General features: G+C 39.9%; 2 protein-coding genes across 8 annotated transcripts in view; one reads left to right on the top strand and one right to left on the bottom strand.

Annotated features, from left to right (window-relative positions):
- The window catches only part of LOC112058060 (maternal protein pumilio), a 114,114-nt gene extending 99,677 nt beyond the window's left edge, over positions 1-14,437 (top strand). For 5 of the 7 annotated variants that reach the window (XM_052881337.1, XM_052881336.1, XM_052881341.1 and 2 more), the window contains 4 exons: positions 6,507-6,699; positions 8,561-8,729; positions 10,246-10,404; positions 12,807-14,437. In XM_052881337.1, the coding sequence (XP_052737297.1) occupies positions 6,507-6,699; positions 8,561-8,729; positions 10,246-10,404; positions 12,807-13,436 (1,151 nt within the window). In that variant the 3' untranslated portion in view covers positions 13,437-14,437. Of the gene's footprint in view, positions 1-6,506; positions 6,700-8,560; positions 8,730-10,245; positions 10,405-10,662; positions 10,726-12,103; positions 12,167-12,806 lie in introns of all 7 variants that reach the window. The other 2 variants (XM_052881338.1, XM_052881339.1) reach the window with 2 other exon arrangements.
- Positions 14,438-20,020: 5,583 nt separating this feature from the next.
- On the bottom strand, positions 20,021-25,953 carry LOC112042899 (pre-mRNA 3'-end-processing factor FIP1). The gene is made up of 9 exons (XM_024078106.2): positions 25,778-25,953; positions 25,342-25,578; positions 24,795-24,975; positions 23,930-24,070; positions 23,385-23,461; positions 22,293-22,425; positions 21,085-21,407; positions 20,931-20,992; positions 20,021-20,269 (listed from the first exon to the last, which is right to left on the bottom strand). Exons 1-9 carry the CDS (start codon positions 25,925-25,927, stop codon positions 20,098-20,100), a joined length of 1,476 nt encoding a protein of 491 aa, XP_023933874.1. The 5' UTR covers positions 25,928-25,953; the 3' UTR covers positions 20,021-20,097.
- Between the last annotated feature and the right edge of the window lie 623 nt (positions 25,954-26,576).

The raw sequence follows: 26,576 nt of genomic DNA, 5'->3' as shown, positions 1-26,576 counted from the left end.
TTAAACTAATTCAGGTCTGTGACAGACAATTAGAACTACACACTTAGTGAAGTAATAAAAACTACAAGTTACAACATTAATTTAAAAAAATAATAATAATAATAATAATAAACGTTCAAAATTGCTCGATCCCAGAACTGAGAAATTTGTTAACAAAATTAAAAGTCATAGGTATTAGACAATGTAGACAATTATTTGACAGTTGACAGATGACTTAGACAATTGACAGATGAATAACAAATGACATTGACAATCATGACAAGTGACACATCTGATAGGTGAATTTAAAATAATGTAAACAAATTGTAAAGAAAAAGTTTCACTAATAGCTATTTCTCAGTACCTACAACCTACAAAATTTACCAAATACATGCTTAAACAACAAGCTGAGCCTATTATATGACCAGAGCTTTACCAATGTTGTAACTACATTACATATTATGTATTGTATTTGTCTACAGAAGTTCTTAAACCAATGTCTTTTTCCAAACATACTAAGAATATGTTATCTGAATGCAATATGAATTACATGAAATACATAAAAGAAAAAGAATTTCACAAGCCAAGCAAAGGGGCATTATCTCCGTGCAGATCTCTTATGTTTATCGGTCTGGGGCTTCGTTGACTTTGACACAGGCACCGCTATGTGAGACTGCCCACCACCAGACTGTACAGCTCCAACTTGACTAGCGGCACCAGAAGTAGATGCTATCGGGGAGTCACCTGTCTTGGATCCGATCAACCTGACCTCTGCCACCGTGTGAATTGTGTGACGTTTGCCATCCAACCCGAGCACTGTGATGGCTCCGTCCGATGTCCAACACCGAGAAACACCAAACTTTTGTCTGGCTAACTGGAATGCATCGTGTCTATCTTTAGTTAAGAATTCAGAAAGAGTAATCCCAGTGCCCTTTAAGCCTATTTTCTTGAACCAAACTTTGTTTCGTTGAGTGAGATTATAAAATTTTAATAAAATTGGCCGTGGCTTACTGTTCTTCGATTTACCCAAACGTTTGCAAAAACTGAGATCTGTATCTGTGAGCTCTGGGACATCTAAATGATCTGTAAGCGCCTGAACCACCACAGATTGCAACGTTTCTTTCTGAGCCTCCGGAACACCATGCAGCAGCAGCATCTTCCTCCGGCTTCTTGTTTCCATCACATCACACTGCCTAGACAGCACCTGCACTTGCATCTGTAAGCTTTCCAGTGCTGCCAGGACAAACACTCTAAATGAACCAAACTGTGCAGCAATGTTTGATGTGGGACTGGAGGCAGGAGCAGAAGTCTGAAGAACTCTTTGAAACTCTGACATACGTTCATTGAAATGCTCCGTTAAAGTGGATATTGAGTGCTCAATAGATTTTATGTCAGTCATTGTTGCTTGCTTTGTTAAGTAGATATAAAGTGATTATAAACTGAACTCAAATGTGAAAGTTTCGAAAATGTTATATTTGGAACACTTGTTGGTATTATGAAGATGTAAGATTACATCATTTTTAACACTGTATCACTATTAAATATAATAAAAACTTAGTTTCAAAAAATATAACTTTAGAAACACAACTGTTCTTTTTTATGCACCTACCCGCCGAACTCTACCGAACTAAATCGAATCGAAAACAAGTATTATAGAGACCTAATCCAAAATTTTTAGATTTTGACTTTTAGTCATAGAATGACTTTCAATGAACATACTCATCGTCTGGTAATAAAACAGGCGTATTTTCGTGTAAAAGGAGGTACACGTATATTTAGGTCTCTATCACGCCAGCGCTTTCCCTCGCATACGTTCGGTTTGAAAGCGACGCAAACAGTAATGAACCATCAGTATTTCGGGAAGATTGCTGCGTATTAGTAATGTGAAGAACCAATCCGAATTGCATTCAAATAATACTACATAAAAACATACATAAGAAAAGTAAGTGTAATTTTTTCATTAACCCAAGGACTTGGTGCGTCTTGGGTCTATAGACACGATAGTCTCCCGTAATTAAATATCAAATGCTGTATTATACAAATTATTAGTGAGACATAACCAAAAAAGGTCTTTTAAAAATATGTGTAAAATGTCGTGACCTACGAATCTATATTGTCGTGACCTACGAATCTATATTAGCTGTTGTCCAAAAACTTGATTTTTTGCCTTAGTTCTCTATACTAAAAGTGCGAAATACTGTCTGTCTGCCTGTCTTGGGGATGAGTTTTATACTTAAACACCTGACACCTTTCAAAACCACCACAGTCCAAGTTCCATAATTGGATGCCCTACTTAACTATAGTAGGAGCATGAGTGGCCACACTTTCAGCCTTCATAAATAAAAAGAGATGTGGCTATCTCAGACTCTTATAAAGCAAGCAAAAAGTACATCTTATAACAAATTAAAAATATTAAATGAAATGAATAAGCAAATTAAATGCGCTGTGACGCCACATGTTGTCGCCGTCCGCCATAAATTGTTGAAGTTATTTATCATCTAATGATCTGTTTCTTTGCAAAGAAAACGGTAAATCAAGTGATTAAATGTAATGACGCAACGGTACGACTACAAGTACCATACATGATTATACATTTTTACGATTCTATTTTGTTGTAGTCTAGCTAACTGCTCTGTGTTAAAGGTACCTAATAATTAATTAAATAATTTAAATTATTACTTTGTTAACCATTAAAATTCCAAAAAATAAAAGACGTATTAACATTGATTAATTATTATTTTTAAGTAGCTGCTATCCCTTGATTATATAGAATATTTATATAGCATAGAATATTTTGGTGGCGACGTACTAGACGTCGTAACTTTTGTTTCAAAAAGGAGATGTCCTAAATTGAGCCCATTCTTCAGAAAAATACAGAAATGAAAAATTTACTAAGAATCTTGTGTTTCTTACTAGATTACTCTATTAGAATTTTAGACGAAATAAGAGAAAGAAGAAAAAGAAATACTTTATTGCACACAACAATCAAAAATAATTTAAAAAACATTACAATTTACAAATTAATTACAGTTTAAACTTAGCATGCAAAGGCGGCATTTCTATAAGCTATCTACCAGGCAACTCCTGACGAGAAGACTTGCGAAGATAGAGCGAAATAACAAAAAACAGCTTATTTTCAGCTTTAAAAATAATAAATAAATAAACTGTTTTTATTATTTTCATACTGATCCAGCTTTACAAATACGTATTTCACTGATTGACATTGATTGTGTCAGCTGTCTTTGACACAATCAATGTCAATCACTGAAATACGTACGCTCTTTCAAACGTCGACAAAGCAGAGCACCGTTTAGTCGCAATTTAAATTCAAATATATGTGTTGTTTCACATTCATTATTTTATATAAATTAAAATAATTACTGATTATTACGCATATGAACATCTACAAACGAGAAATTTTTTTTTAAATTATTGCACAAAAAAGCATCTATCAATCGATACTAAAAACTAAAAACTATAATCTATAGACTGAATGTGTCGATTTTAATCATCTGTGTGTCGATTTTATATTAATAGACGGCATCTGTGGACATCAATGTCATCGGATACGTTTGACAGTAAATTCACTCTATGTGGGTATTGTATGGAGACTGGATCCGATCAAGTTGCGCAAATACACCTTTAACAAGTAGTTCAGCTGATTAAGCGTTCGTAGATTTGTCTGAACATTGGCCATATGAGATCTCCGTGTTCTAATTTATGACCATTTTTCAGCTTTGTATCGTTTAAATTTTTTGGGCCCGACTTTGTATTATATTTGTGGAGACTGGGTAACTCCCCTCAGAAAGAAAATAATCATAAACTACGATATTAACAGACTATCAAATCTTGTGGAATATAATATTCAATATCAGCATTTTTCAATTTTTTGTATAGGTATGATATAGAATTGGCGCGGTTTCACCCGTACCCGTGAGAATAACTTGAATATCTAATTTATAAAATTCTCGTGTCGCGGTGTTCGAACTTGAACTCCTCCGAAACGGCTCGACCGATTTTGATGAAATTTTTTGTGCATATTCAGTAAGTCTGAGAATCGGCCAACATCTATTTTTCAAACCCCTAAATCCTAGAATAGGGTAGTGGTAGGGTAGGGGTATTGTATAGGGATAGGGTAGGGGTAGGGTAGCGGTAGGGTAGGGGTAGGGTAGGGGTAGGGTAGGGTAGTGGTAGGGTAGGGTAGTGGTAGGGTAGGTTTATGGTATAGGGATAGGGTAGGGGTAGGGTAGTGGTAGGGTAGGGTAGGGGTAGAGTAGAGGTAGGGTAGGGGTAGGGTAGGGGTAGGGGTAGGAGTATGGTAGTGTAAGGTAGGGATAGGGAAGAAGTGCAAATAAATAAATTAATAAGTCAAAGCGAAGCTTGAGAATGAAGAATGGGGCGTTTTTGAGCAATTCATGACTGCGCCGCAAAAAATTGATAAATATTCATTTGTTATGTACCTACTTCTACAAAATTGCTCTAATTAGAATTATTTTAATAGAGTAAATACAATTAAAAAATGTCAAATACCTTATTGTTATATTTCGGTCTTTTAAAAATGTCTGCAATTTATGTATATAAAAACAATATGAACATAAATATATTAAAAAAATAGTTAACTTAAGACTATTATATTTTTTGTCATTAGTAAATGTACTAGATATACATAGATAAGTATTTAAAGTAAGTGTTAGCAAATATCTGGGACGGTATGATTTTCCCGTATCGCATCGTGTTATGTATAGGTATTCCCGCTACAGTTTTTTTTTTTTTAATATTCTTTACAAGTTAGCCCTTGGCTACAATCTCACCTGATGGTAAGTGATGATGTAATCTAAGATGGAAGCGGGCTGACTTGTTAGGAGGAGGATGAAAATCCACACTCCATTTGGTTTCTACACGACATCGTACCGGAACGCTAAATCGCTTGGCGGTGCGTCTTTGTCGGTAGGGTGGTAACTAGCCACGGCCGAAGCCTCCCACCAGCTAGATCTGGACCAATTAAGAAAATCTCAATCGGCCCAGCCGGGGATCGAACCCAGGACCTCCGTCATTAAATCCACCGCGCATACCACTGCGCCAAGGAGGCCGTCAGTACTGCCGTGCTGCTATCGTACCCACTCCTAACACAATATTTTTAACTATGTCATTGGAACGTGGCATATTGAAGTATTTAATTGATTAGCCAAATATTATTTATAAAAAAGTAATGGAAATTTTTACGTTCGGTTTTAACGATTAGATTAAGCTAAAGCTGAAAAACCGGTTTTGGATATTTTTTATATTTATATGACGACTAGCGGACGCCCGCGACTTCGTACGCCCTAGACCTTCTTAATCCCGCCCTATCCAAAAATCCGTTTTTAGTGGATACCTAACTGTAACTAATTAACTATAACTACCTCCCTGCCAAATTTCACCATTGTACGTCAAGCTGTTATCGAGATTTCGTGATGAATTGACCTTTTCGTATTTATATATTAAGTTTTTTTTAAAATTACCAATTTACTTGTAGACAGAGTTCAGCTAGAAAATGGTACATAGCAAACGATCTATTTGTCTATTTTCGCAAAATTGTTTCGCTAACAAACAAGTAGGATTTACTAATAGAGTGCGCGCAAGATAAGTCGCCGCGACTGGCGGCGCTATTGTGTTGCCAGCTTTAGTGATCTCTTTTACCCGCCAAGAGATAGATAGAGAATTTATGCCGTCAAACAGCAATGCTGTGTTCTACTCTGAAAGGGTATGATTGCCGGTGTGATTACAAACACATTACAATTTACGCTTACTACCACCTGCGCCTCTAGTCGATGCACACATCGGTCGGTGGTCTTTTAAAGCTGAAGAGTTTGTTTGTTTGTTTGATTGAACGCGCTAATCTCAGGAACTACTGGTGCGATTTGAAAAATTCTTTCAGTGTTAGATAACCCATTTATCGAGGATATAGGCTATATTTTATCCCCGTATTCTTACGGGAACGGGAACCACGTGGGTGAAACCGCGCTGCGTCTACTAGATATACATATATTTATAAACTACATATAAATACTTATCTAATGTACAAATACACCCATGGAAAACACCCATGCTCATCACACGAATATTTTCCAGCAGTGTGTCACTCACTACCCACTGCCGCCGTATAAATATAGGACTTATTCTATACTCAGAGGCACAATTATCCGCCCCCTTTAATATGACGCGAGTATATTAAAGTGGGCGGATAATTGTGCCTCCAAGTATATAAATGCACTGCAAAGTGTTGCTATGTACACATAGATTACCATCATATTAATGTTTGATTCGACAGTTGTTACATTATTCGTATTCGATTATATATATAAAAATACTAGCGGACGTTCCCGACTTCTCGTAGTTATCCTTAATCCGTCCTCTCTCACAAAATTCGTTCTTAGCGGACGTATACTATTAAACTACCTCCCCCTGCCAAATGTCAAGCTGTTATCGATATTTCGTGATTAATGACACCTTTCGCTTTTATTTAAATATTTTTTTTTTATTTCCAGAACTGGTGGGCGGAGGCGTGGGCGGGGTGGGCGTGGGCGTGGGATCGGTGGGCGCAATGGTGGCGGGCGACAAACCGGCGGCGGGCCGCTCGCGCCTGCTCGAGGACTTCCGCAACAACCGCTTCCCCAACCTGCAGCTGCGCGACCTGGCCAACCACATCGTGGAGTTCTCGCAGGATCAGCACGGCTCCAGGTGAGCTCACCCCACTCGAGGTGTATGCTTCATGCTTTCATATCGTTCGTTATCAACCCATATTCGGCTCACTGCTGAGCTCGAGTCTCCTCTCAGAATGAGAGGGGTTAGGCCAATAGTCCACCACGCTGGCCCAATGCGGATTGGCAGACTTCACACACGCAGATAATTAAGAAAATTCTCTGGTATGCCGGTTTCCTCACGATGTTTTCCTTCACCGTTAGAGACACGTGATATTTAATTTCTTAAAATGCACACAACTGAAAAGTTGGAGGTGCATGCACGGACCGGATTCGAACCCACACCCTCCGGTATCGGAGGCAGAAGTCATATCCACTGGGCTATCACGGATCATAGCTTTCATATGCAATGGACGAGAAGCTGCCAATTTGTCTCGTAGAGTAGATAGCCTTTACGGATTTAGATAATCAAGTTCTGGGTTCTTCCAAGATATTCTTTTATATAATATTTATCTATACGTACTATATTTATAAAGAGGTTGTATGTTGTAGGGGGTAATCTCTGGATGTACTGAACCTATTTTGAATTTATTTTTTACGATTGGAAAGCCACGTTATTTGTGAGTGTATAGGCTATATTTTATTCCTGTATTCTCACGGGAACGGAAACTACGCATGTGAAACCGCGACTGCTAGTATATTATATATTCTTTTTCTGTAATTGCGGTAGGACAAAAGAGAAACGATATTTACGAATCGATATTCTCTTCAGGAGAAAAAGTAAGTTCCTATACATGGAAAAAAAGTTGTTCTCAAGTTATGGTGTGATTAAGGGAAGATGTTTTTATAAACGCCGCGGCCGGAAATCACGGCGGAATCGATTTAGTTTTTTTTTAGTTTGCTTAGACTAAAGTATGTTTAGTTTATTACTTTAAAAAATGTTTATTTAGTTTTTCAAATAATATTTATTTTAAATTTAAATAGTTATTCGATATTTAAAGTATGTTTTACAGTATAAGAATGATGTGCAACATGGTAGTTTTTGTATGTATTTCTTGTAAACTTACTTGGCAACAATATCATGCTATTTATCCATGGATATATTATATCGCGAAGAATCTGCTATTTGTTCTTAACTTTGTCAGTAGCTCACCACGGTTCATAAAGACTTGATCAAACAAAAACAATGGTGGTATGAATCGTTCACGATACTGAATTATGTTTTCACAAACACTCGGTCAAATCACTCCGGTATTAAATCTTTCAGCCAGGTGTTGGAAACTTTCAACTGGTTACACACCTGTACCTCGCAGAGCACGTTAAAGGTCCGTTTATATCTACAGACATTTCGCGTGCTAGACACGTGCCGTGGTCGACAAAATAATATTCTTCTATTCAGTGTTTATTAACGTATTTAAATCTATCGTAACGCGGCAGCGCAGACGTTGACAGACATGGGCCGCGCCCGGCCAATATTCGCGGAAAGAATATTTTGTGTGGTTCATGTCTGTAGTCTTTTTCATCATCAAACCTGAACTAACAGACAGCGCCTTACACAAATGACAATAAGACCGCCATTACCAAATGACAATGAGCCCCATTAAGACATTAGCGCCGCGTCTGGGAGACTTCTTTTATGAAAAGGACTTAATTTGTATTTAGCTGCCTGCTGGGCAGTGTGAATAGACGGTATGTGTGGGTGTCTGCCACGCTACTTGTCTGTGACACACTGTGTCTGTAGATATAAACGGACCTTAGCCGTCAGTCCTGCTGGCCTATTCACTATTTTGGTCTTTATTACTTAAACACTGTACCGCGGAGGCCGTCAAAATTGTTAATTAAGATGATAATGATAATGATGATAAGGCTGTGCTTTCATATATCTTTTTCTTTGTTTACAGGTTTATACAACAAAAACTAGAAAGAGCGACAGTACAAGAAAAACAGATGGTGTTCAATGAAATTATCGGTTCAGCGTATAGTCTTATGACTGATGTTTTTGGAAATTATGTAATACAGAAATTCTTTGAGTTCGGCACCACGGAACAGAAGACGACGTTAGCGCAAAAGGTATTTTGTTATTCTTGTTATATTACTTATTTATGTATGTGGCACGATAAAAATACTGTTTTGACGTTTTAAAACAGTAATTATGAGTTTAAAAATTTAATGACATTTTTCATACATTAATCATAATTAATAATTTTAATTTAAGGAGGAAATTAATAATTTTATTATTAATAATAAAATTATTAATTTCATTTTATTCATTGTCAATAATGTCGAGCAGGGCAGGGTGTATTTTTTCAACTATCTTAATCACATAAAAGTTGTCACAAGAGCATTTTTTATTGTGTCACAAATATAATTTATATTATACAATTAACCGGTAACAATTTTATAATCCAATTATTTCACAATATGTTGTGATGCAACTGCAATAGAGATGGATATATTACTGTTTATACAAGGCACGTGAGGCATTGCTTACGCTTCAGTGAATCCGAGTTACTTTATTGCACAATGTGTCATCAATTATTACTTTCACTAATTAATAGACATACACTGTAGGTTATGATACTATCTCTTCATGTTAGAAAACGAAGTCTCATACCAATAAGTTCTAACTATGCTACTAAAATTTAAACTGCCGTAAGTGTTATTCATATTAAATTTATTATAAAACACGACTAACATAACTCACGTAATAGAACGTCGATGTATGCCCGATTAATTTTTAACCCGAATGGGCCTTTAATCATGAGCTAGTTCTTATAACCGCAAAACTGTAGTCTGGCAAGTTCGTTAATAACATTCCCATGATATGCGGGCGACAAGGGGAAAGACTGCGGGTGTGAAATCGTGCTTGCGGGGAAGTGACGTGCATCAGTCGTAAATTTTTCATTCATCGCTACACGCCCCCCAGCCCGCGTGGAACATCGGGAGTATTACGAACGAAGTTGCCAAGCTATAGTTGCGGTCCGAAACTAGTTGGGCATACTCCGTCGTTGTATCACGTGAGTTTTAGCCGCCGCCGTGTTAATATTATATAAATTTAATATGCTACTAAAGGTAGCGAAAGTTCTTCTAGCTTTAGTTTATGAGATCAGTAACGCAAGGATCATTGATTCGTAAAAGCTGTTCCTTCAGCTTTCTTGTCTATGGCACTATGTACTGCGATTGTTTCTCAATATGATGTCTGTCAACTGTCTATTGTCAGATACTACCTTTTCAGTGTGCACTTTTACCGCTACATCCAAAGCCTTATCACACTTAAACATCAACAACAACTTAAACTTAAACTCAACAACAACTTAAACTCAAATTTATCATTATTGATCCAAAAGACTTTTACATGCATCTTAATAAACAGATTAATGTTTTAAACACAATCTAAGATAAATGTAACACACTTGGTAAAGCACAATATTTGCCTCTTTGTGTGTTTTTCAATTATGAATACAGAATACCATGTAGATTGTATGACGTATTTATCGTTTATTTAATATGCAAAACATGGTAGTTAATGTGATTTGAATTCGGCAACTATAAAGGGTCTACATACGTCATATTATATTGTGCGCAGGTCCGCGGGCACGTGCTGGCGCTGGCGCTGCAGATGTACGGCTGCCGCGTCATACAGAAGGCGCTGGAGTCCATCCCCGCAGAGCAGCAGCAGGAGGTGGTGCGCGAGCTGGACGGACACGTGCTCAAGTGTGTCAAGGACCAGAACGGAAACCATGTAGTAAGTATCACACGTGTAGACCGGACACGCATTATTGGTACAGCTGCCGTGTCATACAGTTCGTGCTGCAGTCTATCCCCGCCGGGCAACAGCAGGAGGTGGTGCGCGAGCTGGACGGACACGTGCTCGAGTGCGTCAAGGACCAGAATGGGAACCATGTAGTAAGTATTACACGTGTAGACCGGACACGCATTATTGATACGGCTGCCGTGTCATACAGTTAGTGCTGCAGTCTATCCCCGCCGAGCAGAGCAGGAGGTGGTGCGCGAGCTGGACGGACACGTGCTCAAGTGCGTCAAGGACCAGAACGGGAACCATGTAGTAAGTATCACACGTGTAGACCGGACACGCATTATTGGTACGGCTGCCGTGTCATACAGTTAGTGCTGCAGTCTATCCCCGCCGAGCAGAGCAGGAGGTGGTGCGCGAGCTGGACGGACACGTGCTCAAGTGCGTCAAGGACCAGAACGGGAACCATGTAGTAAGTATCACACGTGTAGACCGGACACGCATTATTGGTACGGCTGCCGTTTCATACAGTTAGTGCTGCAGTCTATCCCCGCCGAGCAGAGCAGGAGGTGGTGCGCGAGCTGGACGGACACGTGCTCAAGTGTGTCAAGGACCAGAACGGAAACCATGTAGTAAGTATCACACGTGTAGACCGGACACGCATTATTGGTACGGCTGCCGTGTCATACAGTTAGTGCTGCAGTCTATCCCCGCCGAGCAGAGCAGGAGGTGGTGCGCGAGCTGGACGGACACGTGCTCAAGTGCGTCAAGGACCAGAACGGGAACCATGTAGTAAGTATCACACGTGTAGACCGGACACGCATTATTGGTACGGCTGCCGTTTCATACAGTTAGTGCTGCAGTCTATCCCCGCCGAGCAGAGCAGGAGGTGGTGCGCGAGCTGGACGGACACGTGCTCAAGTGTGTCAAGGACCAGAACGGAAACCATGTAGTAAGTATCACACGTGTAGACCGGACACGCATTATTGGTACGGCTGCCGTGTCATACAGTTCGTGCTGCAGTCTATCCCCGCCGGGCAACAGCAGGAGGTGGTGCGCGAGCTGGACGGACACGTGCTCGAGTGCGTCAAGGACCAGAATGGGAACCATGTAGTAAGTATTACACGTGTAGACCGGACACGCATTATTGGTACGGCTGCCGTGTCATACAGTTAGTGCTGCAGTCTATCCCCGCCGAGCAGAGCAGGAGGTGGTGCGCGAGCTGGACGGACACGTGCTCAAGTGCGTCAAGGACCAGAACGGGAACCATGTAGTAAGTATCACACGTGTAGACCGGACACGCATTATTGGTACGGCTGCCGTTTCATACAGTTAGTGCTGCAGTCTATCCCCGCCGAGCAGAGCAGGAGGTGGTGCGCGAGCTGGACGGACACGTGCTCAAGTGTGTCAAGGACCAGAACGGAAACCATGTAGTAAGTATCACACGTGTAGACCGGACACGCATTATTGGTACGGCTGCCGTGTCATACAGTTAGTGCTGCAGTCTATCCCCGCCGAGCAGAGCAGGAGGTGGTGCGCGAGCTGGACGGACACGTGCTCAAGTGCGTCAAGGACCAGAACGGGAACCATGTAGTAAGTATCACACGTGTAGACCGGACACGCATTATTGGTACGGCTGCCGTTTCATACAGTTAGTGCTGCAGTCTATCCCCGCCGAGCAGAGCAGGAGGTGGTGCGCGAGCTGGACGGACACGTGCTCAAGTGCGTCAAGGACCAGAACGGGAACCATGTAGTAAGTATCACACGTGTAGACCGGACACGCATTATTGGTACGGCTGCCGTTTCATACAGTTAGTGCTGCAGTCTATCCCCGCCGAGCAGAGCAGGAGGTGGTGCGCGAGCTGGACGGACACGTGCTCAAGTGCGTCAAGACCAAGTGCGTCAAATGTAGACCTAGACACAATAGTCCAATCAAAACAGCTCCGATGTTGATGATTTTTTTTTATTAAGTTTGTTTTTTGGTATTATTGTCGTTTGTAATTTGTTATTAAATAAAAAAAAAACTAAATCAAAATTTACTCCCAGATCTGTAATATGTCAAAATGCTTGTTTATTCAATGAATAGAGCTCTATAAGAAATCAATTCTCCATAATCTTTATCAGCCTATTTAAATGGTCTTTGAGAAGGAGACAATCCTTGTAGGAGAGGAGATTTGGAACCTTTCAGATTTGGATTTGGAATAATAAATATTCTTGTGGTTTAAAGAAAAAAAGAATTTACTAGCCTTGTGCGCGAGAACTTTTACACTAAGCTTTTCAGCCATTCTATTGGCAGTTGGAAGTCCCCAACTGTACAAAATTACTTTAAGCGTCTAGGTGTCCTGAAGTACCTAATTGTTTTTTTATTTAAACATTTTTAAATTTATTTCCAGGTACAAAAATGTATAGAATGCGTGGAGCCGACGGCGCTGCAGTTCATAATAAACGCGTTCGCGGGGCAGGTGTACGCGCTGTCGACGCACCCGTACGGCTGCCGCGTGATCCAGCGCATCCTGGAGCACTGCACGGCGGAGCAGACGGCGCCCGTGCTGGGCGAGCTGCACGCGCACACGGACCAGCTCATCCAGGACCAGTACGGCAACTACGTGGTGCAGCACGTGCTGGAGCACGGCGCGCCCGAGGACCGCGCGCGGCTCGTGGCCGGCGTGCGCGGCAAGGTGCTGCAGCTGTCGCAGCACAAGTTCGCGTCCAACGTGGTGGAGAAGTGCGTGTCGCACGCCACGCGCACGGAGCGCGCGCTGCTCATCGACGAGCTGTGCGGCTTCAACGACAACGCGCTGCACGTGATGATGAAGGACCAGTACGCCAACTACGTGGTGCAGAAGATGATCGACGTGGCCGAGCCCACGCAGCGCAAGGTGCTGATGCACAAGATCCGGCCGCACGTGGGCTCGCTGCGCAAGTACACGTACGGCAAGCACATCATCGCCAAGCTGGAGAAGTTCTTCATGAAGGCGCCGGAGCTGGGCCCCATCGGGCCGCCGCCGCCCGCCGGCCTGTAGTCGGCGCAAGGCGCACGCGCGCGCGGGGCGCGGGCCGCGGAGGGCTGACGCGACGGCGCGGCTACCCGCCTTTATAAATTTGTGAATATTTGCGATTGTACATTTGTAACTATAGCTCGCCGCCTCGCGGCCCGGCCTGTACATATAGCGGCAGACTGATGTACAGACGATACGGATACTGTAACCATAGTTGTACAGCGTCGCACGACCACTCCGCGGCCCGCCCGAGTGTTAGTATTATTCGTTGTTCGTATGAATCTATGTATAAATATTTGAACGTCTCTCATTCTCGTGTAATTTATGAATCGAAGGAAGACTGCGGTCGGATGAACCCGTGCGTTTCCGTAATTTAGCTCGTTGTAGATTTAATGTTAGCTGGGCTAGGGGACCTTGAATCTTGAAGTGATGAAAGATGCCGCGGGCAGTTCTAGACAATCGGCACTATAGTCGTGATTATGTTCGTTTTATGTTGTAGTGTTCAAGTGGAGCTCTCGTTTAAGTTTAAAACCGGCTTAATATCGTACATAGCTTATCGAATATTTTAGCGCCGGCGTGTATAGTTTGATTATAATTTTGTGAAAATGATATTTTTGTATATTTTAATGTAATGTGTAACTTAAGTTATTAGTGGAGCCGAGCGGGCGATGTTCAGTTGTGACTGCGCGTAGGTTGTAGTGATGATTGTAGAGCTGACGGCGCCGGAGGTCTGCTGCTCTCCTCATTCCCCTGTAATTAATTTATAGGAAGCATAGTTTCCTACGACACCTCAGATTTTTTACGTCTAGATGTAATTGAAAATAAAATTATTGTATATGGCTGTACAAAAATGTTAACAAAATGATGATTTGTAAAACCTGTATGAGATGGTATGAGGCGGGGCGGCGAGGGCGAAGACGCGCACCGGCCGCCCCGCCGCGTAGGTTGTACTAGATAACATTTATATGATTCATCTATTTAGACATTAATTAATAAAGCATTTCTGTAATAATATTACAAAGAAATTGTGGTTTTATTATTTACACCTTGGGCTATTCCAACGCGTTTCACTGCAGTTTAACAAACAATACTTTGTTATATACAGGCAAACAAAGATCTACCTAAACAATGTTTGTCACCGCATGCACCAACATGACGTTTTTCAGACTGTTCTATAATGTGGTTGTTTCAGAAATCGCTTAAATTAACACAGCACCGGCTTCAAACTGATCAGCGGGTAGAACAATAATATAATGATGTTATTTTTAGTGTAGTGGGTGGCTTTTGAATAGGGTAGGGTTGACTCGTATCAAATTTAATTTAAACAATAATTTCGTGTAGTACATGGAATAATGGTCCGTAATATGTTATTAATATAAGTTAAGGATTTCTAATAAAACTTAATTTAAAAATCATGTAAAAAATCATGTATTTTTCAAAATTTTCAAACGTTAAAAACGCTGTCGATCATTTTGTGACGTCACAATGTTACTTGATGTACTAAACGTCAAACTAATGTGTGCATCTGGATTGAGGGCCCAAATTTTAGATTTTCGCAAAATAAGATTACTTAAAATTTGGTAAAACTTAGGGCAATACGCCATAAATTTCTTTAACGCGAAATAAAGCAGTTATGACCAAATAATTAGGGCTCAATCCAGATGCCTGCATAAAGAGGCATAACCTGAATCTCAGAAAGTACTGCCTCTCGGCTCATAATTTTATATGTTATATAGTTATGAAACTCTTACAACTTAAAATTCCCAAATATGTAGAATGCGATATAACTTGGGCTCTCGGTTCATAAATGTTTGTACTGAGGAATCATCAAACTCATGGATTTGTCTAAAGAAATACTTAAATACTATTGTGACATATTTTACTTAAACGCGTCTGTAAATTAGTAAAAAAGAAATATTGTTAATCGTTAAAATGTAAATGGAAATTGAATTTTCCTAAAACGTCTGAACTGAGGACCCAATATTTTCGGCAGTATTGATTAGGATTCTACACTATCACACATCGGGGTAAGTATTTTAACTAATTTGTAACTAAAATCTAACAAAGCATCCATTCTTCTGAATGTCATATACTTTTAGAGAAAATTGATTTATAATTTTTGAAAGGAGAAAATTCTGTAACTGTAACTAGCCTATTTGGTTGTATTTTTTCGTTTCTAATTTTATAAATGACTCCTTGCTGGTTGATTGTATCATGTTTATTGCTCTGAGTCGTGTTAAACAATTGTTAAACGCTGTCTGACTTAGATTCAAACAAATTATTGAATACTTGGGCCACATGATGCGATTGCGCTACTTAAATTCCATCTCAAACAGATGCATCATCATGACTAGTAGTGATTGTCCTATGTAAACTTCGGTCTAGTCTAGTCATCAATTGACTATTATTTTTGCATATTGAACCGTATCAAGTAATCCTAACAAAAGGTAGCTAGTAGCTACTGTAAACCGATGAGGACTACCCTACGTCTGCATCACCAGACTCCTAATGACAGTCACAACCCATCTTGATGAAAAGTTCTTATCAATACAAATTAATCAAGTCCAAACACAAGGTAATTACAGTAAACCGTTCAGGAGTTACCTCGTCTGTGTTTCGGCACCATCATCAGATCAATTCCAGACCTCCATTAAATTGTAGTAGATTAAAATGCCTAATTAAAGGTCATCCCTATAATTTTAGTAAGTTTTCCTCAATTTCTCCAGGATCCCATCATCAGGATCTGATGACTATGGGACCACATGGAGACTATACCCTTTTAAACAAAAAAGGAATTTTTGATATCGGTTCAGGCGTCTTCGAGTAATCGGAGAACACGTGAAAAAAATTGTGAAGCATGTTGGTATATCTCTATTTAATTTATTTCTGACATTTTGCAAGCACATGGCAAAGTCAAAGACCCGTCGTATCTCAGCAAAAGCCCCGACTAATCTGGCTTATTTACTTTTTAATTTTGTAAAAATTACAGATTGCCTGAAGGATATTAATTTATGTAAAAATATCCCTAGTTGTTAGACCTATTTTTAAGTTAAAAATAAAGTTTAATTATGTAATAAAGTGACATTAAATTGACTTATGGAGAAAATTCGGTAATTTTTATTAATTTTAGATTGTTTAAATTAATTTATATACAAAACTAGCGGACGCTTGCGACTTCGACCGCGTGAAACTATGTGTAAACTTTCAACCCCTATTTTACCCCCTTCTATTAATATTTTCGCATGTTTTATATTATAATAAATAGTCTACTAATCGTTTTACAAACTTTACAAAACTATAACTTCCAACTATGAACGATCTATATTTTAAAAAATTCAACCCCATTTTAAAGGTAGAAATCAACCCCTTTTAGGGGTAGAATTTTGAAAAGCCTTGAATGACATACATAGTATTTTTTTTTTGTAGTACACACACCAACTTTTACAAATGTGACTTGAAAACTGAAGGACTTTCTAAAAAAACTTTCAACCCGTTTCACCCTCTTTTGATTTAAATTTTGCGACAGAAATTATCCTATAGCCTTCTTCGAATTATGGTCTCAAGTCGTAAAAAGTTTCGCATGAATTAATTCAGTATTGTTTCAGCGTGACGACCGGTCAACATAAAATACGGACAGACAAACAGACGAAAAATAAAAAAAACTAAGGGTATTTTCCGAAAGTAATCCCATATACATTTGTAAATAGTAGATTGTTATACAAGGGGCTAAAAAATCATTTTAATTGAAAATTAAATGTACAAGTCTACAATTATGGATATTAAGAGACATAATTTTTACCCGGTAACATAATTTCAGACTACTGTGAAGATGAATAATGAAGTATGTGAGGTAAATGTGGGAGATAATATTTAAAAAAAACTCCTTTCGTAAGTGAATCTATTCGTTGTTGTTTTCGCCACTTATTAAATTTTTCGTAGGTATTCGTAGGTGTCGTAGGTAAGTATTTAAGTAAATGCGTCTCGTCTTTGATGGTAACAGATTGGAAATTTAATCCATCTCAAAATCACCATCACTAGATGAAGACAACAATAACAATTATTATTGAAAAATATGTAAGTTACGGTCACAAATTTACAATGAATTTCTGAAAAAAATCAAGTGTGTATTATTTATGCCAATAATTTTTTAAATTCTTGCTTTTTAATTTTATTTTTTTTCACATGAGAAAAAGGCAAAGGTATTACACCGTAAAGGATGTCCCATGTCTTCAAATCTCGCTCTATTCGCAACTCAATAAAAATTAAATTAAAAACGCTGCATTTCATTCCAATTTAAAGTTTTTTATTTATTTTTCAAAACAATCCAAGCCTTACCTATAATGATTCTATTTTCGAATAAAACCTTCTCCGCTTTATAGTAGGCTAGTACTTGGCTAGTACTCGTAACAGACAAGAATTAAAAAAACAAAATTACTTTAGCCCCTAGAAGCTAAAATGCTTGTTTAGCCCCGCTGTGGAGTGGTAATATGATAGTATTTTTGAGCATGAGTAGTGAAATAGTAGATTGTTACACAAGGGGCTAAAAAGACCCATTATATACGAGGTATTTTTAGGGCCCGAGCCGTAAGGCGAGGGCCGCCTAAATAGAAACCGAGTTTATAATGGGTTTAGCCCCACGTGTTACACTCTGCTTTTCACTACGATTGCGAGAAAATAAAATAGTTTAGTACAATATTCAATGATTTATTTTAATTGAAAATTAAATGAACAAAGTCTAGAATTTTGGATATTAAGGGAGATGCTTTTACCCGGTAACATAATTTCCGACTACTGTGAAGATGAATAATGAGTACGTGAGGTAAACGTGGGAGATAATAGTTTAAAAAACTCCTTTTGTAAGTGAATCCATTCGTTGTTGTTTTCTTCACTTATTAAATTTTTCGTAGGTATTCGTATGTATCGTAGGTAAGTATTTAAGTGAATGCGTCTCGACTTTGATGGTAACAGTTCGAAAATGAAGACAACAATAACAATTATTGTTGAAAAATATGTAAATTACGGTCACAAATTTATAATGAATTTCTGAAAAAAAAAAACAAGTGTGTATTATTCACGCCAAATTTTTTTTAAATTCTCGCTTTTTAATTTTATTTTTTTCACATGAGAAAAAGGCAAAGGTATTACACCGTAAAGGATGTCCCATGTCTTCAAATCTCGCTCTATTCGCAACTCAATAAAAATTAAATTAAAAACGCTGCATTTCATTCCAATTTAAATTTTTTTATTTATTTTTCAAAACATTCAGTGCCTTACCTATAATGATTCTATTTTCGAAAAAAACCTCCTCCGTTTTATAGTAGGCTAGTACTTGGCTAGAACTCGTAACAGACGAGAATTAAAAAAACAAAATTACTTTAGCCCCCAGAGGCTAATATGCTTGTTTAGCCCCGCTGTGGAGTGGTAATATGATAGTGTTTTTGAGCAAGAGTAGTGAAAAAGCATTTTTGACCGGATACTGGTGTTGAAAAGTGGATTCATCACTATATTAGAGTAAACAAGAGTCCATGCAGTGGCATAAAAAAGGAACAGACCAACCGAAGAAGTTTAAAGTCGCACCATCCACCGGAAAACTTATGGTTACAGTGTTTTGGCATTATAACTGTAAGGGAATCTTACTGATAGAGTACATAAAAAGGGTCGAAAGTATTACTGCCACATCTTGTGCAAATACCCAGCGTAATTTAAAGGAGGCAATAAAAGAAAAAAGACGTGGGAAAATGACCGCAGGTGTCCTGCTTCGAAACGACAAATCGCCGGTTCACACGGGGCGCGTTGCCAAGGCTGTTGTGAGGGATTGTGGATTTGAAAGAATCACTCATCCACCCTGTAGCCCGACACTAGCCCCCAGTGATTACTTTTTGTTCCCAAACCTTCATGGTAAGCATTTTTCTGACAATTAAGTGTTGAATGCGGCATTTTTTAGGCAAAGAAGAAAAATATATTTTATTTAGAATTTTCTTGTCATTATTTCATGCCTATACCGAAAATTTATTGAACTCCCCTCGTATCTTCATTCACGGTGCGTAAACCTGTAAAACCTTCAACGAATACCATTTGGTCATTCGGAGGACCAGGAACGCTACCCTCGACTTTTACAACATTGTTCACGAGGGACTTGTGAACGATAAATCCGACACCACCCTGGGACTGTTGGTCGCCCTCTCGGTAGTTGAACATGTTGCCGGATTCATGGATTATCGAGCCCTCCCCCTCTCTTCGGACTTCAGACAATATTATGATATCCCAGTGCAACTTGCTTATAACTTCTTCCAGCTCGATGACCTTCTCGTCGGACCTCAAAGTGCGTGCGTTGTATGTTGTCAGGTCTAGTCGTCGGGTTTGGCAGCGGAATCTCGCCGAAGATTCTCAACACCCCTTGCCCTGCCGTTACCGTAATCGCTGCCAGAGCCAGGAATAGCGGGGCTGCCGGGGAGTTGGGGCTGTGTTATATTTGTTGATCCTTAAAAAGTATTGCCCGATACTGACCACGCTTTTCTATTTCCTAAATTCCTTGTTATATTTCTTTGATAAGAACCTATGCCAATGAACTCGTGATTGAGGTCAAATTGATGCAAAAAAAAGACAGATACGTTTTCACACAATTTATTTCTTATTAAACGAAAATATTATTATCATTACAAAATATGCAGTTTGAGACGCACATTTATTTCTCTTCCTCCTTTTCTTTCGGTTCTTTGTTCTTGGGCTTGGTGCTGCGCTCGCGGTCCCGGTCGCGCGACCTGTCGCGCTCGCGGGAGCGCTCGCGTTGTCGGGGCGAGCGCGAGCGCGACTTGTGGCGCCGCGAGCGGGAGCGGGACCGTTCGCGCCTGTATGATCTGAATATAAATAATATAATAGTTTAAAAAACTAAAAAACAAGCTCAAACCCTATCATTTGATACCCATATCATGGGGGTGCATTTCTAATAGCCTGTCGGCCATCTTGGACGTTCCCCATATTGGATTTAAGTCACGTGACTACTTTTTTAGTATTCCTGACAGCAAACCCTTTCATTTGAAATTTGAAATCAGTCCGCCATCTTGGGGAGGCCATATTGGATTTGTAATTACGTTTCTTTGTTAGTCATGTGTTGTCATCAGAACTCAGAGTGTGTGCAACTGTTTTGCATCCTAATGCGTTTCATCCTAATCGAAAACCGGGAAGTGGGTCAAATTAAATCTCCAAGATTTTCTTACATACATAGTTACTTACAAGTGATGCTAATAAAAGTTTTTTTAAAAAAAAGAGTATGTTTTAGACCCAACGAATGAAGTAAAACTTCTTTCAAAATAAAAAAATGAATCTGTGAGCCTCAAGCAAAACTGCATCGTAACAGGTTCGTGAAGTGTACAAAAAGGGATTATTTCAAAGTTTACTAAGAACGCCAGCTACTGATAGTTTATAATAACAAATATTGTTTCAATATGCTGCAGTATATGGTAGCACGTCGCCCAATAACAAATTTTCGAAAGGCGCTCACCACTTCAAAACACTTACTTTTCCCTTATCCTGTCAGGTTTACTGGAGCGAGAGCGTTCGCGATCTCTATCCCTCTCCTCCTGCAAACAAAACAAATTATTATAGTATTGTTAATAGATCTTCTTATCATTTGTAACATAACAGTATGAAATCTTTGAGAAAAACGACATACCTCTTCCCTTCTATCCCTGTCCCGTCGTTCCCTATCATCGCGCTCTCTCTGTCTGTCTCTATCGCGTTCCCTCTCTCTATCCCTCTCCCGGTCTCTCTCTCTATCCCTCTCTCGTTCGCGCTCTCTCTCGTGCAGGTGCGGCGGTAGGTGCGATCGATAAGGGGGCACATACGACGGCCCCATCACATGGACGGGGGGCATGGCGTGCGGGGGGGGCCCCACCGGCGGCGCCATGGTCATGGGGGGGCCCATGGGAGGGCCCATCGGACCGGGAGTCAGCTCTTTAATTTCCGTCGGCGCCCAGTTGTTTTGTTGTGGAGGAGCTATAAATTAAATAATATTTTATTATTATTAAAAAATTACAACAACAGTAAACAGTATCAAAATTAATTTAAAAAATAGTTGTTCCTTGAATTAGGAATTTTAATATTACTAGCACACTCCAGCGAATTTGCTAGCATTTAGAAAGATTTTATAATGTGAAGTATCTTGATGTAGTATACTAGGCTAGATGAAAAATCTATCTATCATTTATTTCTTATCACTAATGAATAACAGATGAGGGTATATATGTCACTGTTAGATAGTAAAATACGTTAGTTTATAATCTCACTCGTTATATTATAATCTGCCGTTATATTGTGAACTGAAAATATTACAGCGGGCATAATAAAAATAGTAAAAAATTACAATGGACAAATCAAAGAAAAAAAGAAAAAGAAAGAAAATCAGAGGGATGGCCTGTGCGTTTCCTAATTTTTTTAAACACCGTTCTTCCATTAGTAAAATGTTGTTATTGTTAATTATAAGTATAATTTAGTCAAATCTAAAATTAGCTTAGGTTAGGTTAGAACATGGCACTTAGGTCAGTCTTAAGGTATAATAAATAAATATGTGATGTCACAATTCTTAAAGAATTTTATATGACTGACATATTATGTGTTTCATTCCTAACTCTATGGACACAGAACGGTCTGCTGTAAGGCCGACCAATCAGGGGCAAGTTCAGACAGTTGACGTTTTAAGATTGCAATTTAAATTATAATATACCGAAAAATAACACGTTAAATTGTAATCAGTTTTTTCAGTTCACAATTTGACGGCAGATTATAATATCACGAGTGAGATTATAAGCTAACGTATTTTACAAATTACCGGTGACATATATATCTAATATCTAATGCCGGATGTTAGAGCATTGTCCTCACCCCAGGAGTCGTCGTAGGGCGCGTGCGGCGGCGGGTAGTAGGCGTGCTCGGGCGGCGGCGCGGAGAAGTAGTCGGGCGGCGGCGGGTCGCGCGCGTGCGTGCGCCCGTACTCGCGCCGCTCCGCCGTCATCACCTGACACAGACATACAGCTTACACCCGTAACCTCAGACCAATTATAGAAGGACCTGTATCACACTCATAGTTACAAACAAAATTCTCTGTCATTTCTCTCTCTGTCTGTCATTTTCTGAGGAAAACGAGCTTAGATTTGGTTGGTATATATCTTATATCTATACTAAACTAGATATATCTTATACTAAACTAGAAGTTATTGTCCGTTTTTACACCATTCAACTACACAAAAAGGTATTTTTACGGAGCTCTATAACCGACGAACACGATTATAACTATTTAACATCGATTCTATAGAGATTGCTTTTATAACCGCATTAGATCGCCGATCATATACTTTGACAGAAAAGTAACATCTAGCGAAGCAGATCCTATACAATAGTTAGTCTGAGCCCGTAACCGTACAGTTGCGTATTTTTTTTTTTATTCTTTACAAGTTAGCCCTTGACTACAATCTCACCTGGTGATGATGCAATCTAAGATGGAAGCGGGCTAACTTGTTAGGAGGATGAAAATTTAAACCCCTTTCGGTTTCTCCAAGACATCGTATCGCAACGCTAAATCGCTAGACCATACGTCTTTGCCTATTAGCCATGGCTGAAGCCTCCCACCAGCCAGACCTTGATCAATTAAGGAAACCTTTTTTGGCCGGAGATCGAACCCAGGACTTCTGTCTAAGTCTAAAAGGGGCTGTCTTCTTATTAACTAAAACAAATTAAAATATTAACAAATTAAAAATCTTAGCATTGCATCATCACTTGCCATCAGGTGGGATTGTAGTCAAGGGCTAAATTGTAAAGAATAAAAAAAATAGGAAAGCTGAGGCTAAAATTCCTAGCCAAGGTCAAGAATGCCCTAAAGCAACAACACTTTTATCAATTAGACTGATGCGAATGGAGAAAATAAGTGCAAGGATTGTGGCAAAAGCAAAGTTATCTTCTCTGCCTGCCCTCGCATACCTGTATAGTGTTCTCGCGAGCCTGGTAGTTGTTCTGCGCACCCGACGGCATGTCATCGTGCCTTGGCATAGGAGGACCTGAAACAATTTTCACAGTCATTTTGGAAATATTTGCCGGTCGCAGTAAGCGCTCCACGTCACCTAGTTGCAGTAATGTATACAACTGACCCTGCACGCGTCTGCGGCAGGTGCATGGCGACGCCCGCCTCGCCCACGCGCATGCACCGCCGCCGGTCGCAGTAAGCGCTCCACGTCACTTAGTTGCAGTAATGTATACAAGTGCGGTCAACTGACCCTGAGCGCGTCTGCGGCAGGTGCATGGTGACGCCCGCCTCGCCCACGCGCATGCACCGCCGCCGGTCGCAGTAAGCGCTCCACGTCACCTAGTTGCAGTAATGTATACAAGTGCGGTCAACTGACCCGGAGCGCGTCTGCGGCAGGTGCATGGCGACGCCCGCCTCGCCCACGCGCATGCACCGCTGCCGGTCGCAGTAAGCGCTCCACGTCACCTAGTTGCAGTAATATATACAAGTGCGGTCAACTGACCCTGCACGCGGCGCGGCTCGGGCGGCGGCGCGCGCGTCTGCGGCAGGTGCATGGTGACGCCCGCCTCGCCCACGCGCATGCGCCGCTGCCGGTCGCAGTAAGCGCTCCACGTCACCTCGTTGAAGCCGTAGTTGAAGTAATCTGTAACCAACAACCAACTCTACAGGAGATCCTATAATCAATGGATAAAACCAACCATAAATGGTAGTAATAGAAGGACCTACAAGGAGTGGCCCTTGTATCATCTATGAAGACTACGCTCATGTGTTTGTATTATAAGAAAATGGACTTTATTAATGGTTACATAAAGTAAAATTTAGCACTGTTGTCTTTACCAAGTTTCGGATTTTTCAAAGTTTTCTATTTTGAATCAATTTCTGCTCTACTTGTAATTGGTATTAAAGATGATGGTTTATTATCTGGCGATTAAAGATCTGATTTTTGTTAAATTCATTATCAAATTACCATGTTTGGCTCACTGCTGAGCTCGAGTCTCCTCTCAGAATGACAGAGGTTAGGCCAATAGAACACCACGCTGGGACCACCAATGGGGGTTTGGCAGACTTCACACACAAATATAATTAAGAAAATTCTCTGGTATGCAGATTTCCTCACAATGATTTTCCTTCAACGTTTGAGACTCGTGATATTTAATTTCTTAAAATGCATACAACTGAAAAATTGGAGGTGCATGCCCCGGAAAGGATTCGAGCCTACACCCTCCAGAATCAAAGGCAGAGGTCATATCCACTGGGCTATCATGGAATTTGTTAAATATTGAGGATTAAATTACAATAATAAATTGTTGGCAAAACAATTCAAATGACAAATGATGAGCCCATGACAATTTGTACACATAGAATACCTGATATATCAGCACCAGGCTTGTTCCATGGCTTATCTTCTATGGTATCAATGTTGAACTCAAGCGCAGGCACTCCGTTGATGCTGCCTGGGCCATCCAAGTCTTCCATTGTCACTTTACTGCCTGCCACTGGCCCAGGCCGAGGCTTGTCACCCCCTGACGCTACTAGGCCAACACCTCTCTGAAATGTTAAACATCAAATTAGGCAAAACTAACTTATAGTATGGAAGAACTTAAGCTTGAACACGTGTTAAGAGGCCATAATAGATAAATTGACTATCCAACAAAAATATTTTTTTAATTCTAACTAGTCCTGAGAGAGGCTTTACAATATCACCTGATGGTATGTGATGATGCAATCTAAGATGAAACCAGTCTAACTTGTAGATGTAAGATGAAAATCCTTACCCTTTTCGGTTTCTACACAACATTGAACAAGAACACTAAATCGCATGGCGGCATCTGTGCTGGTACGATGGTAACTAGCCATGGCCTATGCTAACAACTGTACTAATTATATGAAATGGTTTTGTTTACACATACTCACCTTTATATTCATGCCAGTATATGCCTGGGGTCCAGACTTAATTTCGCCAATAGTAACTTTAATATCGTCGCTATCATCAGAGTCAGAGTCCCCATTGTCCTGGCTGTCAGCGTCACCATTGGCAGGTTCCTCATTGTCGCGGCCCACTTCACCAAAATGTGCATCGTTGAAGTGCGAGTCGTCATTCCCTTCCCCCTCTCCACCCTCACCTTCCTCCTGCTCTTTATCCTCTGCATCCTAGACAACAATATTAATTATTCATCATATTATATATTCATCAAATATGTTGTATTTTTTTAATATGACCAATTCATTCATTCTTTTATACACATATTCACACGTAACGTTGAAGGGAATATAAATCAACAAAAAACCTATAAAATAATATAGGTTACATGCAAAATACGCGAAGCACTTTCATTCACTTATATCTTACCGCGGCTCCGTCATCTGTTGTTGGTTGTTGCTGTTCTTTAGCGTTTTCATGAGGTGCATCTCCTTTCACCTGATCGTTAGCTGTTTCTCCATATAGCCAATTATCATCATTCTCATCACCGGGAGCGGATTCAACAGCAGCGTCTGCCATTTTTTTGATTTTTTGTTTGACAGGTGACAGTTGACACAGTAACAGCAACAGCACCAAACAGCACCACAGACCACAAATGAAGAACAGCACCACAGATTATTTACCGCCTATTTATCAATTTGACATTTTATTTTTATGTTTTTAAAATAGCTCAAGATTAGCCAGCTCTGGGTTCTAGATTCTTAACAGTTTTCAGAACAATCAAACAAACGTAACATTTTTTAAATTTACACAGGGTTTAATCAAAATTTTTAGAAATAAACGAAAGCGAACACGAAATTATGCACACAGATTACAATTAAATGTTAATCTGACGTTTCGTCTCTGTGGGGTTGTGCCAAGTGAAATTGTCACCACAGATTAAAAATGAATGATTTATTGATTACTAGCCGACGTCCGCGACTTCGTCCGCGTTAAAATCGATGTAAATTTTTAACTACCCCTATCCTACTCTTACCCTACCCCTATCCTACCATTACCCTACCCCTACACTACGCCTACCCTACCCCTACCCTAATCTACCTATACCCTACCCTACCACGAAACGGTGCGGTGTTTGATAAAAGATTATTATTTTGAACAGGTTTCTGTGAAAGACCATATTTGATTCAGCCATTCCATAATCCATTAAACCAGCCAAATAGACAGT

This window comes from Bicyclus anynana, chromosome 4 (genome assembly GCF_947172395.1).
Source record: "Bicyclus anynana chromosome 4, ilBicAnyn1.1, whole genome shotgun sequence".
Lineage (NCBI taxonomy): Eukaryota > Metazoa > Arthropoda > Insecta > Lepidoptera > Nymphalidae > Bicyclus > Bicyclus anynana.
Note: the sequence above shows the minus strand (reverse complement) of the source record. Positions and strands in the feature narration are given on the sequence as shown.

What these genes read in the sequence shown, in the direction of transcription:
- LOC112042899 (XM_024078106.2), bottom strand. Translation starts at nt 25,927, where the DNA reads ATGGCAGACGCTGCTGTTGAATCCGCTCCCGGTGATGAGAATGATGAT. An exon ending in GCCCTACGACGACTCCTGGG is followed by an intron (nt 21,408 to 22,292) that starts GTGAGGACAATG and finishes TTTAATTTATAG; the next exon opens with CTCCTCCACAACAAAACAAC. An exon ending in ACAGGGATAGAAGGGAAGAG is followed by an intron (nt 20,993 to 21,084) that starts GTATGTCGTTTT and finishes TTTTGTTTGCAG; the next exon opens with GAGGAGAGGGATAGAGATCG.